At 37.9% G+C, this 15,566-nt stretch overlaps 1 protein-coding gene across 2 annotated transcripts in view; it reads right to left on the bottom strand.

Moving 5' to 3' along the window:
* Positions 1-1,438: 1,438 nt before the first annotated feature.
* WFS1 (wolframin ER transmembrane glycoprotein) overlaps positions 1,439-15,566 on the bottom strand; it is a 34,512-nt gene continuing 20,384 nt past the window's right edge. For both annotated transcript variants that reach the window (XM_063336725.1, XM_063336726.1), the window contains exons 3-8: positions 15,151-15,233; positions 11,408-11,552; positions 10,441-10,611; positions 9,727-9,807; positions 5,814-5,959; positions 1,439-4,178 (exon numbers count right to left, since the gene is read on the bottom strand). In XM_063336725.1, the coding sequence (XP_063192795.1) occupies positions 2,370-4,178; positions 5,814-5,959; positions 9,727-9,807; positions 10,441-10,611; positions 11,408-11,552; positions 15,151-15,233 (2,435 nt within the window). In that variant the 3' untranslated portion in view covers positions 1,439-2,369. The remainder of the gene's footprint in view (positions 4,179-5,813; positions 5,960-9,726; positions 9,808-10,440; positions 10,612-11,407; positions 11,553-15,150; positions 15,234-15,566) is intronic.

Consider the following 15,566-nt stretch of genomic DNA (forward strand, 5'->3'; position numbering starts at 1 on the left):
ATTAGTCTTCCCAGGATCTAGCTAATTTAGGGGTTGTTTTTCACCTAAGTGCATAAAGGGGAATTGTATAACTTGGAACTTGACCAGTACCGGTATCAATATCCTTGAGGGAGCTCCCCCCCTTCTAAGGAACTAGAGAGTTTTAGCCAATAATTCTAAATATAACAGTTATATGCCAATATCCCCATATAATTTGCTCAGAAAAGGCTGAACGAGAAGTCTCAGAGTTGTTGGAGTTAAGCCTCATAACAATAATATCGATAATATGTTATAGCCGGGAACTGAGGTACCTAGAGTAACACTTTTTCTCGTCTTAAAAAGCAACTCTTTCTAAAGAAATCAAAAAAATACTCTCCCTCTTCTTGCAAGACTTCCCACATCTGACTTCAGTCAATTTGTCCTTTTCAGGGTATGTAATAACTTCTTCAAAATGCACCACAGCAAGTCAGTAAATTGACATCCTTACAAAGAGTAAAAGCTAAAAACAGAAGAATTTTTAACACTAGTTCTGAATATCAAGACCGTTGCCTTTTTTCTCCTGACAAACATGTGAATAGAAGTTTCACAATTATGTGTATATAAGGAAAAAAAATAATCCGCATCTTTTGTGCTCAAGTTTCAGAGCCAGGAAGAATATTTAGATATTTCAAAGGAGCCTATGGACGTTCTAATGAAAGGAGGAGAAAGGGCTAAATTTGGCTCATTTTCAGCCAAAATGGGAGCAGGAAAGTGAAACTACGTCAAAATTTGCATTTACCTGCTACCTTACAGCATTTCTTTTCCCCAGGTGGAAACAGAGAGATGGCTGACAGTTTTCAAAATAGAAGCACCTGGAAGACACAATTCTACTTTATAGATTTTCTGATGGGCTCAAACACGACTACGTGGCTTTGGATGGCAGTGGCTTCTGCCCTGCAGCGTCAGGCTTGGCTGGGAACCAGGCAACACCCCTGTAGGTGCTTTCGGCTTCCTCCCAGCTGCAGCCCAGGGTGATGATCAGGAGGGTGCTCATAGTCAGAGTGCAGCCAGGTGCCTCATTTTCCCCAAACCTTCCCCTTCTCTATCAAGAGTTTCCACTGATAATGGTCCACCCTGCCCCAACCCCGCAGTGACGACAGACGCAAAGGCAAGTAGGACCTAATAATGCACCATCAGTGGAAGAGCAGCCAGGGAAACAGCGTGATGGATCTGCGAAACACTGTCATCCAATGGTCAAAAAAGGTAGTAAGTCCCAATGAAAGCAGGGGTAAGGAGCACATCTGGATTTCACAGCTACAAAAACTTCACCTGGTGTACTCCAATTTTACTGATAGCTTGAAATAATGTGAAGTACAACTGCAAGTATCTCAGACCTAAAAATTTTAAACATTCCAAATGGTATTTTTCAGTTAAAGTTGTTATCAGTGCAACATAAACGACTGCTCACAATACCAAAGCATAATGAACAAATGTTGTACCCGTTTAATTCAAGTTTGTATCAAGTTTATTTGCACAATACAAACCATTATACAAACATACTATTTCAGTTTCCACTGTAGATTTTTAGGTACTATTTTCAGTTGCTTTGGCTTGTCCATTACCATCTCAATACCAGCCTTACTCTCTGGTGCTTGTCCTTCACACTCCAGCATGGATTATATTGTAGTGTCATATATGTAGCTATCATAACCAATCAGAACAAACAGAATATTTTGTCCAGAATATTTAATGCAAAATGGAAGCTTGAGGACTTTTTACAACCTTGCTGGGGTGTGAACTGGTGTGCCCTTCCAAAAAAAAAAAAAAACAAAAACAAAATGAAACCAAACCATTAAAGTCACTATCTTCTGGACAAATAGTGAAACAGTAAGTTCTGTAGGCAGATATCACCACGAGGTACTGACTATAAGATCACTTTTTTTTTTTCTAGAAAACACCAAATAAATACAAGCAACATATGCAACATAAGCTGTTGTCAGCTACCTATTCTAAGTCATACCTGTGAAAATACAAATGGGCACGTTGTGAATATTTAAAGAGTAAAGTGCTTTTAACATCGAGCAAGTGAATGCATCTAAGTGTCGTACCACAGGCAAATATATATCCATTTTGGACAAAACAGTCTCCATGCAATTAGTCAGCAGCAACCTCCTGCATTCATTTACAATACTAGACTAGTATATATTACTTCAGTCATACAGGGTTTAAAGTCAGTATACGGTGTGTACACTTATAAAACTCAGCCAATGCTCTACATCAGCATACATTTTGAGCATTGCTACAGCAAGGTGGTGGTTTGTTTTTTTTCCCCCTCCTTTTAAGCAGCCAAACCTTTGGTAGTGTAAATGCAGCGTACACTGAAGATACCACTGAACCAATACAAGAACTCATTATGCAGCTGACAGGAATGGGAAGAAGAAAAAATCAAAAGCAAATTTAATGGCTTTATGCACTGTGCTCCTCCAGTCATGCTCTATTTTCACATGCCTTCCTGCAGGTAAGAGTTTAGACATGCAATTCAAGCAAGTGATTGCTTTCAGTTCAAAGACAGGCCATTTACTGCCAAGACGACCCTCCAGAATTGTGCTGAATTCAATTATGCTTCCTTGCCTCAAGTTCAACAACACTTTTTTAAACTCATTGCTTGCCTTCAGCACAATATCTTTGGTTATATCATCCTCCTCTATAGACTTGGTTCCATTTTTGCTACTGAAAGGCATGCCCACAGTTATTTCAAATTTGTACCGATCAAACATTTTCATGTGGCAGTTATGCTTTGTCAAATACTTGAGACGACACAATTCTTCCTCCTCCAGCGTAACATTTTTGGGGTCACAAAGAGGGTAGGTTTCACCATACAAGCATCTCATCCAATCGCCAATAAAAAGTGGAAGCATATTTATTGCAGATTCTGCACTATTGTCGATTTCCGTAACACGCACATACTTGAACCGCCCAGTCCATGTCACTCTGTGTCCTTCCAGGTGACTACATAAAATCTGAGTACGTGCCATGTTAGTCTCCTTCCAAGACCGGGGTCCGCAGAGGAAAGCATACTGATTCCATGTCAAGGTGGAGTTGTAAACTTTCATTCCCTCTGATCGATATACATAGAACCAACAGAACAACACTACGGCTGTAATCCACACCAGAATGAGTTTCACAATTGAGCTTCGAGTGAGGGATTTAACCATTTCAACCACAGAGAAGTTAACCTTCGTCCACCATCGCAAGAGCAAAGGAACAGCACACAAAACCAGAGTCACTACAATTTTCACAAGCTCCAGAGACACAAACCACTTAATGAAATGGATAAGACACATCAGTGCGATGCCTACACCTAGCACTGGGAGCGCAAAGAGAAACAGAAAATAACCGATTGATGCACGCACAAGCCCAATGCCAGAGGACTCCCGCAAAATGACCACAGAGAGTTCGCACCACATGAAGCAGACCAGATACGGGACCAGGTAGCAGTAGGTGCCTTTGAAGTTCCGTAGTTGTGCCATTCTAAAGAAAAGATAGAACAAGTACAGAAACAGAAGGCATGGGATGCTTACATTTATCACAAAGAAATGGCCTACAGGAACAGTAAAGAAGGTTTTACCTAAGAATTTCAAGTAGCCAAAATTCCCAGGCAATACCTGCAATAGAGATAAGCAACCTGCTGCTATCTCGGTCATTAATGCTCTTCGTGTATAAGGTTCTGCACATGTGCTTAAACTCATGTAACTTGTCACTGTGAAGAAAACCGAGACGGTAGCTAACTCTGAGCATGGTATACAATCTTTGCTTGCTATAGGGAAGGAAAAAATGACAAAGAATACCGAGAGTAAAAAATAAATGTATGGCTCTAAGTGATTCCATCCAAAGTTCACCTCAGCTTGCTCAACATCTAGGTTGGGTTCAAACCGAAGCAGTAAGTCAGTCAAAGCGCGGAAGTTTTCCCAAGCCTTACTGTCCTGAAAGACTTTCAGTGTGCAAATCACCATAGAAATGAAGGACAAATAGAATATGACTAATGGAATAATGAAGGCAAAAAAATCAATTGTCAGATTACTGATGATGAAGAAAAAGATGAGAGCATTGATATGGTGAGTTGGAACAATGGTGGACAGCCAATGCATTCCTGCCTTTGATGCAATATCTATAAGGTATTCTTTAATTTCCATAATGGCATGAAGTGGATATTTTACAACCTGGAAAGAGAGAAAGAAGAATTTTATTTATGAGCATTTTCATATCTTTACATCAGATATTCTTAGCTGAAGCAGCAGCAGTCAGTTGTCTAACCTCAGCTGACATGAAGAGATTTATATTTCAGACAAATGTTGCCAATAAAATGAGATTACTTTGTCTGAGATTATTAGCTCTATTTTGATTAATTCAGTCAGATGAAGCTCAGAGGCGATTTTGATTTCAGGAAAGATGTATTTCATTACCTTTGACACATACAATTAAATGGCTTCCTAGTCAAATACTCTGCTCCGCTAACTTCATACTGAAGATAAACTACACAGCTGCAGTCCTGTACTGTCTTAAGTCATTACTTGAGCTGTGAGTACTGCAGCTTTAAAGCACTTAACTGTCACTGTTTTGCAAGGACTATGCTATACCTTCTGATATGCATATACACTACAGGAAGTGGTGTATATAATTCATATGCACTAACAGGAAGTCTTTACAGCTATAGTTTATCTTTAAAACAATTCCTCCCAAACACCTAGGGATGCAGCTGTCAAAATCTGGTTTGGAAGCAGCAGAAATATCTTTAACTATAATTACTACATGTTTATGGATTCTTTTAACCCCACAACAGTAACCGTAGAGGATTTAAAAATTCTACCTATCCCATGCGCCATTTTCCAACACCAGTCACCAGACAACAGTGGAACTGCTGAATCGAATCCTCTCCTTATGGCCAACAACACACTTTACACAAGACCAATGAAAAGGTCCAGGATTTTTCAAACACATGTTGCATCTGCACATCAGATGCTGCAAACAATCTTCCTTCCCCCATAAAAAGATAGTTTTTATGTTTTTCCCAGAACTTATGCTTTTATAGTAATTAGTTCAAGGAAAAGGCTAAGAATGCTTCAGCAAAGATGTCTGTGTTTTTCATGAATGCATCTCCTTCAGAATATTAGTTATCCAAAGACTGAAAAGAGATACCCCACTCAACCTGCCCCCCCTGCTTTTTTTCCCCACCCCTCCATATGACACTGGGGACAACAAAATTACAACAATTATAACAAAAACAAAACTCTCACATCAGCAGCTAGAAACGCCCTTGCCTGAAACTTTCAACTATCTTGCTTGAAATTTACACCAGTATTGAATGGACGCACCTTAATTTTCCCTTCTCCTTTCACTACCTAGAAGAGTATCTATACAGAAAAATCACTAACAGCAAATTCCACTATTCTTGAATTCCTTCATAACAGAACCTTTTCACACCTTGAGGCTATGGATAATCTTTCCCACCTGCTTGCTCCTGTTTAAGTACGAAAGATATGAAGCATATAACATCTATAATAAAAAAAATACAGCAGTTATGATAGGGACATTTAAATTCTCACTGAAATGTAATGAAGGTAGATTGCCCTCTGTGAGGGAAAATCGTTATCCCTTTTTCTTAAATATATGCCTCATATACATGAAACTGTAAACTTATAGGTGAAGTCCAAAAAGAAATGATATCAAGAATTCTTGTAGTGACCTATATAGACTAAACCTCAGCTTTGAGAGTCAAATGCAAGTCACCTCCGTCTTGTCTGAAATGCGTGACTTAAGAGCTTTTCAACATAACCTGTTCAGTATTGTCTTTTTACCTTCAGTCGCAGGGGTAACTCTTCAGGAGTCTTCCCTGCCAATTCGTCGTCTTCCTCTTCCTGCATAATCAGGTTAGATGGGATGATTCCCTTTGCATACTTCTTGGTAATTTCAACAAAGTCATCCAAAGCAATAAATTTTTTAGCTAAAAGATAAAATGAAGACTTTGAGTAAACAGTATCACTACAACACTGTACAGATTATGAGTTGGAATTTTCTTTCCTGGTATTAAAGATGAGCTACTCTGGGCCTCAAAAACTGAACTACTGACAACACAGGCTTACCTTGCAACTTGTTCTGAAATCTGTGCTGAAAACAAGCTGCTTGTTCCAGCAGTATATGACTACTCTAAATCTTGCCAGACCAGCAGGTAAGTTTATATTATCAGTACGTAGGAGCACAGAGTGAGAGAGAGTAGTGTATCTGCAAGTATTCCAAGGAAAAAAAAGACTACTGGATTAGGTCACACAGTTTTAAATCAGAAGTTATTATATCTTTCGTTACTTCTAGAGAGAAATCTTTAACTAGAAGCCACATTGAAAATAAAGGATTGTACGGGAATAGCAATGAATTATCTGTACTTTATTAACTGGAAAACTGGCTTTTGATTTGGCATTTAACAGTCCTTTTTCTGAGTTCAGAAGTTACACACATAATTATGGGAAATGCCCAATTATTCATATCTACAAGACTAAATACAGATTACTTACAGTGTATTAATTTAATGCGCTATGTGGCTATACAAACTGTATCAACTGTGATCTAAGCCAGATAGCCAGCAACAGAATATACTTTGTGCAGTTGTACACAGAGACAAAATTTATCACTCTGCCCTGGAAGATCCTTATCCCCCCCTCTGAGTAGAAGGGAGGCAAGAGGTTACTTCCGAAAACTCTAGGGATGCTGTAAGACAGAAGATGATTTATATGCTGCTTCAGTCTCTTTTCACAGCCTTACATTAGCATGGATTAGCTAGTTTCTGTGGTAGACAAGCTTGATGTCGTTTGTAAAGGAGGATAATTAATGGCAACCTTTTGCTATACACTAAAGCAAGTGACATTGCTGTAGATAGAAAGAGTTCTGAATGACAAAAATCTGTAACACACCTCCTACACAGTAAGTTTAGCTAGTCAGCTGATACAAAGATATGAAAGCTGGACTCCTTAATACTAATTCAAGATTTTAAAGAGAAAGAAAACTGAACAGCTTCAATAAATTCTAAATCAGAGGATCAGTGGGTTTGAGCCTACTATTTTTTAATTTAAAAAAATGCTACATTTACAGAAGTTTACATATAAATAAATCAGCATTGAAAATACTGTAGATACAGAACAAAATAAAGTATTTGTGTCAAGATAGCTGCTACGGGGATGCTAAAAGAATTCAATAGAAAAATAGTTTTTGCTTTAATCTCGCAACATGGATGTTGCCTTTTGCTTGAACTTGTGTTTTTATTTTTTCCCCCCTCATTACATGAACCCATATGTCCCACAAAATACCATCTGACATGCCTCCCAAGAAACAATAAAGGATTTATTTTTGCTAACTATTCTTATCATTCACAGGCTGTAAGGCAACAGAAAGAAATCGGTGAGCCTCCTTAGCTGTCTTGGTGCAGTTCAGATCAAGCCTAATACCAAATGTGTCATCTATATTTCTTGTCTTATTGTGATAATATATAGAGTGGTAAGACAATCTTTTTGGTGTGGAATGAGCAGACATACTTAGAACCTCACAAAAATTCCTTAATGGCACTTTTACAGGATGGTGGCACATCCAGAGAGGGAAGGAGTTATCAACTTACTATGTATAGATGGCCTATCAAATGTAATGACATGTACACTCTCCGGCATGCAACAACTGTCCATCGACAATATCAGCTCTAATCTTCTGTTTATACCTCCACTAAGGATAGCCCAGATCAGATATCTGCAAATTATCTTCCAAGTATTGGCAATGTATAAAACTGAAGGAAGAATCTCCCGCTGGCAAGATAAATGGAGAAACTCAGAAGATCAGAGAAGTAAGTGCTGGGGAGTAACAGCTGTCTTGTTCAGCTATGAAGAGATAAAAGCTCTCTAGAGAAGGGCGAACAGCTTAACTCCTACTTTAAGTGTTTGATGAAAACTTTTCGTTTTTAAATGTTATTAGTATTTTGTCACCCAAGTGTCTCTTAAATTGATATAAAACACGTATGTTGTAGATTGTACTTTATTATTCATAGATTTTTTTTCTTCAATTTGGTTATGACAAATTCCCCTGCCTCCCCCATCCACCGTAGAAAAAGAAAAATATGCACATCAATTTCTGCCTACGCTTACATGTAGGTTCATTTACTCTCCTGTTATTTTATCTGCCATTTAAGCCTTCCAAAAAAAAAAAAAAAAAAAAAAAAAAAATTGCCAGTTCCTTTTCTGACACCCTTTGAATTACTGAAGAATTGAGAACAAAATGACTTGCTTTGCACTCACGCTCTATCGGCACGTGCCAGTTCAGCTAAGGGATGGAAAGAACACTAGTGTCATCCCTTAAGCACCAATGGAACGTAGCTCCAATGAACCCAGATACAACTTTGTTACGATACAATTAGCAGACCATGAAACACAACAGTCTTACCCTTGAACGACTATTTCTAGCTTTCCAGAAGTGGCAAAGAGTTGTAAGAACAGCTGACCTACTCTCACCAAAGTTTTGATAGGACCAGAAGCTTAGTCTCCTAAATACTATTTCTCCCATCACCTACTCCCTAACTCGTACACACAGGCACGCATCCCTCCTCTTTTACTTCTGTGAAAGTTAATGTGAAACTGAAATGCTCCACTCTTCTTAGGAATGTTATTTTCAGAAGTCACCTGTGTAACAAACACAATCCTTGAAGGTAAAGGCCAAACTGACCTAATGAAATGTAAATCTAATCTTTCAGGGAGCTTAAACCTGCAACCCCCTAGATTTGGCTCACTAATCCACATAAAACGATTTAGTTACACGTATTCTCAACTACAGATGTATTAGTAAGTAACATGCTTTGTGACATTTTAAAGTGCTCTTCAAGAACTGATCTAAATTGCACATGAACTATTTCATAAGACCTGCTGCATTTCAAGAAAGTGAGATTTTTTCCCCCCACAATGATTAATTGAACCTTATGTTAGATAACATTCTTGAAAAACTACACATGCTGCTTGTAGTTCATTTTCTTAATTTAACAATTCGACTTTCCTCCTGAAGGCCCAGCAGCATATCAGCATTTCTTAGGTATGCGAGGCTAGGCAGAATTTTATTTCAATTCCAAGACCCCACCATATCTTAGAAAACTCGCAGATTTAGGTCTACAAGTCTGATCCTGTGTGTGTTGAGCGGTTTAATTCTCCCCACTATATGAACTAAGCTGCCCCTAAGTTATGAAAGAAATATCTTGGTGCATCTTTCCTATATCAATGCTTGAACAAATATGAAAAGACAAACATTAATTATAAGGCAATGGCAAACAGAAGCAAGGCAAATAGAATGAAGGATCTGTCTGCATTAAATGGTTTCATAATTAGTTCCCTTTATTGTAATCAGAAAGCTTACTACAGTTCAGAACTAAAAAAAAGATTATTGAAAGTGCAAAATTTTTTTTGCTGAATAGACTGGTAAGTGCTGAAAGGACAAGAATATAAATACAACAAATGACACGCAAACTCCTTTTAGTATACTAATCACTGACAATTTGATTGTAATGGTGATGTCTTCGGTGAGTTCACATGCAGATCAGTTATTTATCTTGCACATATAATAAATTGACACTATTAGTTTATAGCAATCCAAACTTGTTATAAAGTCTTACCTCTGGCAGCACAAAATTGCTTAGCAAAACAAAATAGAAACCAAAACCACAGGCGAAGATTGAAAACAGCAGCATGCACTTACATTCACTGCTCACTAATCGCTCCAGCATTCTTCTCTGCTTCTGCACCGACTTTGGGACGGGGCCAGGTTGCTTCTCACCATCTGGTTCAATAACAGAAGTTTATGGAAAGTCAAAGCAGTCAATTAAAGTGATCAAACAATAACTGGAATGTTCTTTAAGCTGCGATATCTGGAGAATGGTACCTCTTCAAAGTCAGGAAGAGACAAATATACCTATAAACAGGTAAGAGGTGGCTATATAGCTTTCTGTATTCCTATTACTTTATTAGAAAAGGCATTGACATAGCTAACACATACTGACATAACGGTGGAGTGAGCCAGGCATCTTGAAGACTAGGTTTGTAAATTGAAATATCTAGTAAGATATCATCAGGATGCTGTTAAGGAAAAAAGTCAAAGCCATAAAAGATTTATTTTCCAAGGACAGCAAGTGTCAAATGAAGATATTTTTAATACTTGGTCGCTTGTATGAGTGCTTAACTGAATTACAACTTAAAGCAAGAGTTGGCGGGCCTTTTTGAACTAATTTTATTGGTCCAGAGAACACAGTATTAAAAGAGACTTAGAGTTGTTAACATTGTTACTTTTTCTTAAGTACGTCATACATTTACTTTTATCTCGTGTCTGATTGTTTATAGAATCTTTAACTTTCTAGCTGTATTCTGCTTGTAAGTATGTATTTTACCAATACCGTAAATCAGTTCATAAACAAACCTTCATTGTCAACTTGCCCAACGTTTTCCAGCAGTTCAGAAACTGCTAATTGCTTCTTCTTTTTTGGGTTTAATTTCCAATACATGACTAAGGCAGCTTTCCTCACAGCTCTCTCCAAATCAGTCTCAGATGATAATTTTTTCACTTCTTGCTCGTTCTCAGAAGTGATGCCTCAAGAAAAGAAAAAAAAAAACATTATATACTATTATCCCACACCCATGCAGAAATGACACATTTGCCCACAACTTATTTTTCTCAGTTTAGTCTGAAACTTCTCAAGTTTCATTCACATCTAGAGTAAATTATTCAAATGCCCTTCTGTCCCCTTTGCTTATCACAATCTAATCACATTGCTTAACTTTAAACTGTGCTCCAAAGACTGCACAAGACACTTTATGTCTTGCTTCAACTTTTGAAGTACAGCAGTTCAGGCAAAAGGTGGTATGGATGCGCATGTGACATGTAAAAGTCAGCAAGAATTTAGTGAAAGGGTATTTTTAGTTTCTTTTTTTCTTTAAATAAGAGTTCAGATAGTTGGCAGATGTGAGGACACCATTCCAAGCGTGGGAAGTAGCATGAAGGAAGTGAAAAAGACCAATTAAGAGAAAGGTTGCAGAGGGGCAAAGAATGAAACAACATCAGATATGTAGGCGGTGTGTGGTTATGTATGACCTTCATGGTCAAAGAAAAGAAACTTCAATGAAAGGTGGGGAAGAGAAGAACAATCATGAATTCCATGAAGAAATTGAAGCAAGTAATGAATATAAATGCTTTTATGAGTAGTATCAGTAATTAATGCTTTTTAAATTACCTATTTGAACAGGCTGAGGCTGTCAGGAACTACTCATGTAATCTTGCCATGAACATTCCCATTGTATTTTAACCCCTCTTTTCAGTGTTGAAATGAATGTAGCGTTATTTCAGATAAAGTGGGAAGTGCAAGTAAAATGTCTCAGAGAACCCATACCTCTTCTGTCTGCCAGGCATCTACGCAGCAGTTTGACAGCTTCTCTTCGACCTTGCTTAGCAGCAAGGATGAACCAGTCAACCGCACTACAATTGTTAAGTTCTTCATCCTGCTCTTCTGCTAATCTTAAGAAGTGTTTCCCCACCTAAAATAAGACGGGAACAGAATTCCTTCAGTTACTTAAATATACTCTACTGTCTGTCTCTGTCCTCCCACCCCCTGTAACTCAACTAGAATAAATTCTCTCTGAACAAAAGGTCAAAACATTTGCTCCTAGCACTAAAGAACATAGCTGTAAGTCGATCTTCTTCAGGGAAAGATCAGTTTCCAGAACTGGAAGCAAGAAGGAATCGCAACACATTTGGCCAGGTCAATGAATTAGTTGCTGCTGGTCTTCGGACATTTAGCAGGATCAGGTAAAGCTCAGTGTTAAAAGTTTTCTTGAATTCTATGTTTTCTTGAATTCTTTTCCTCCTATGACGATACTCAGACAACACTGTTATCCTCATTTCAGAAACACAAAAATTAAGTGCAATAACCTGGTACCACTGACATTCAGAAATTCAGATGAAGTTATTGACAAAGGGCCTGACATAGAAGGAGACTTCAGCAGTGAAAACCCTGACTCATAGCAGTTTAGCCATTGAAGGGCAAAGCAAATTAATTAGTGAATGGAATAAAACTAATACTGCTTATGCATCACGCAAATTAAGTGAAATACCCTGTAGAAATTCTCCTATTCAGGATTACAGAAATTATCGAGCAGTTGCCTGTATTACTGTTTTACGGATAATAAAACACACTACCTTCTTTTTTCCTTCTATAAAACCAAACTATATGATAATATCCTAGCAAATATATTTATGCAATAGCATGAAACACTTCTGCTTATCATACCACCTAACTGCAGATGTAGCTTCAGCTATTTATTTCAGAAAGGAATTGCTTGAACAAGTTACATGGTAAATAACATCCTCTGACAAGAACAGCTGTTTCTTGAGCATGTTTATATTTATAGCCATTTAAATTTTGAGCAAAGCTTCACGAGCAGTGACACTTAATGACGCAGCTCTTAGGTTTGTAAGGATCTCTTGGATATAGAAACTCATATCGCAACATTAACTAGCAGATTTTGGAATTAATCATATTGCACAAGGCTACTGCACAAGCAAAACAAAAGTGTGTCACCTGTTTTGTGATAGAAGTGTTTTTTGGTTTGCCTGTGGGGTTTTTTTTGTGTTTAGCTATTTTTGTTGTTGTTGTTTGAGGTTTTTCAGTGGGGCTGAAGGTGATTTTTTGGTGTGGTTGTTGTTGTCCCCTGTCTCCCCCCCCCCACCCCCTTAAGTTCAGCATTAAGATTTAATCATCTATGCCCTCCAAAAAAAACCTACAGAAGCCACCTCTGAAATCTGAGCAACCAGAAAGTATTTTTCCTTTATTTTGATTATAAAATTACAAGCTTTTGTGTATGTTAAAAATTTTGGTAGCAAAAAACCCACCTCCACAACAGGAGGTTCCTGTTATTTTCCATAACAAACATCAAGACTTTCCATGAAATACTACTGGAAAGTCTACCACCTCTCTTGCTAACAAGCCACCATGCAACACTGTGCAACAGCCACCTTCCTCTGTCAGAGCAAAGCTCCTACATGGAAGCACCTGAAGATGGCTGCAAAGCTCTGGCCCACAGCAGTCAAAGGAGGAAGAACTGATGGGAAAAGGCGTTAACCTCAGATTTGTCATTTAAACAATGAGATATTCTCTTCCATGAGCTAAAACTGTGAAATGAAGTCATAATTGGTAATGCCTTAACACAGATCTTCATACTGTACTTCTCCAAAGGTTGCTTTCACCTGTGAGCTTTACTGACCAAGGCATTTATCTCAAGCAGTCCCCTTGCAGAGATCCTCCGGTGAAGACACAGAGCTGCCTTTTCTCCATTACAGAATTCCAGCTGTGGGCGTCTCATTTACATAATTGCTGCACAGTTATTTCTCAATAAAGAAACTACAGAAAGCTACAGTAATACAGGTTGACAGCCACTCAGGGTGCATTTATTTCCATAGTCATAGCAGGGTTATTTTTGAATAAACTCATAGTAATAACTACAAGTCAGTGAACCAAGTGATTTCGTGTGTTTGACTTTGTAATTGTTAGCAAACAGCACAACAGTGCCATCTCAGCTTCTCATTCTTACTCCTACAAAGGTAAGAAATAAAACCAGATTTTTTAACTGATTCTAAAGGGACATATTCAACAATGGAGAAGAAATCATTTTTTTTAGGGTTTTAAAACTAAAAGTTAACTCCCTCTCCACAAGTCACAAGCAATTTGATTGCACAGAAAAGAAACAACTGTATTTGGGGTTCCTTGTCAGGCAGTCAATTTATCCTGAGTGTATATGAAACAAAATTATATGCTGGATCTCTTTATGAAAAGAATCCTATTATTCCATGGGAATAGAAAGTGTACACAGTTAAACAGCTAAAGGAAGAGAGTACAGGTGGAATGAATTGAGAAGGATAAAAAAATAATATATTATCTATACATGTATCTATGCATGCAACATAGGCTTAGATTACATAAGGTATTTCGTACGCAACTGAAAGTTATATCCTGAAAGAATATCTATGGGGTTTGCTTTCTTTTGTGTGGAGGAATAGAGCCAAAATGTGTATTTTATAGTCCCTCAAGGCTAAAGCTTCATCCTCTGCAAAGCCACCGGCTGTTTCAAAGGTGAGGAATTTGGTACTCTTGGGTTACAACTCCAAGGACAACCTGCCCCTCAAACAAGTTGAAATGGAGCGTGGGAGTGAGCCTGGCATTACCATATTTTTTTTGTTATTTTTTAAAATCACCTTTAAAAGCATTACTTTCCCATCCCCACCTTTTTATTTGCAAAAAGACTTGTGATCCTTGGGGAAAAACCCAAACCACACCAAGCATGCAGCAGACCATAACCATTCCCTTTTGCCATCAAAGCTGGAGCTGGAGAAGAATGTTCAAGCAAAACAATAGCCAAGTTAAATGCGAATTAAACCCCTTCTAAACAATTTTAAGCTATTTATACTAGACCAATACACCAGACAATGGAATGCAGTGGAAAACTGGTACCATTTTTCTAAAACCCAAGGGACACCTGAAGTGCTAACACATACAGGGACAGAACTGCCATTATTAATTTGATTATATCTGCTATCACACAACTAAACATAGCTAATTTCAATAGAGAAGGAGGGGCTTCTTTTCTAAAATGTGTTAATTCAACAGAGAAAGGGTCTAAGAGCAAAACATCAACCAATCTCTGCTCCTCCTGAAGTATCTCAATGGCAGTTTCTTACACAGAGTCCATCCCCTGACTCCTGGTATCTTTTTGTATATAGTGCAGTGCTGAACCAACAGCGTTTAATAGTCCCTTATCTGCACACCTCCACCAGTAACTCTTTGGCACATACTTTTAAAAAAACCAAAAAGCAGTTCTGTACCTTCTCCATGCTCTCAGCCTCCCTCCTCATTTTCATGTGTCCTAAAGGCTTACTCAAGAGTCGGACCTGAAGCCAGTAACACTCCCAAGCAAGCTGCATTTCTCAAGGCGGAGAAACCATCTGGCATCACCTTTCTTTGAATAGTTTAAGATCAAAACAGACAGTTCAAGTAAAGAAGAGATAATAGTTCTACAGCAGGCAGTGCTATTTTTGGAATTAAGAGCAAACAAGACTTGACAAAGAGCATATAAAAGTTACCTCCGTTTGTGCTTTTGGTTCTCCAGCTTTGGCCCTCTCGAGCAGTTCCTCAAAGAGCACTTCAGGTTCTTCCTTCATGCCCTCTATAAATTAATTTGATAAAGAAAATTGTTTACTAGTAATATTTGAAAGTATTTTATATATTATTGATATATGTGGTTGAAGAATTAAAGGATCATATCTAAAAAAACCCAAGTGTTTTGCAAGAACAGTGGAAATTAATACATTACAATATTTACACTCCATCTCAGTGTTACACCTCAGCATATTTACCACTACTTGTTATTTGGTACCTGCCACAGGATGACACATAAAGTTCACATTTTCTCATTTACTTCCAAAGGATTAATTTCTCGATAGAGAGTATTCATTACGATAAATATGAGCACATGTGGAACATGCAGCATGGATCTGCT

This window comes from Chroicocephalus ridibundus, chromosome 5 (assembly GCF_963924245.1).
Source record: "Chroicocephalus ridibundus chromosome 5, bChrRid1.1, whole genome shotgun sequence".
NCBI classification, from domain to species: Eukaryota; Metazoa; Chordata; class Aves; order Charadriiformes; family Laridae; genus Chroicocephalus; species Chroicocephalus ridibundus.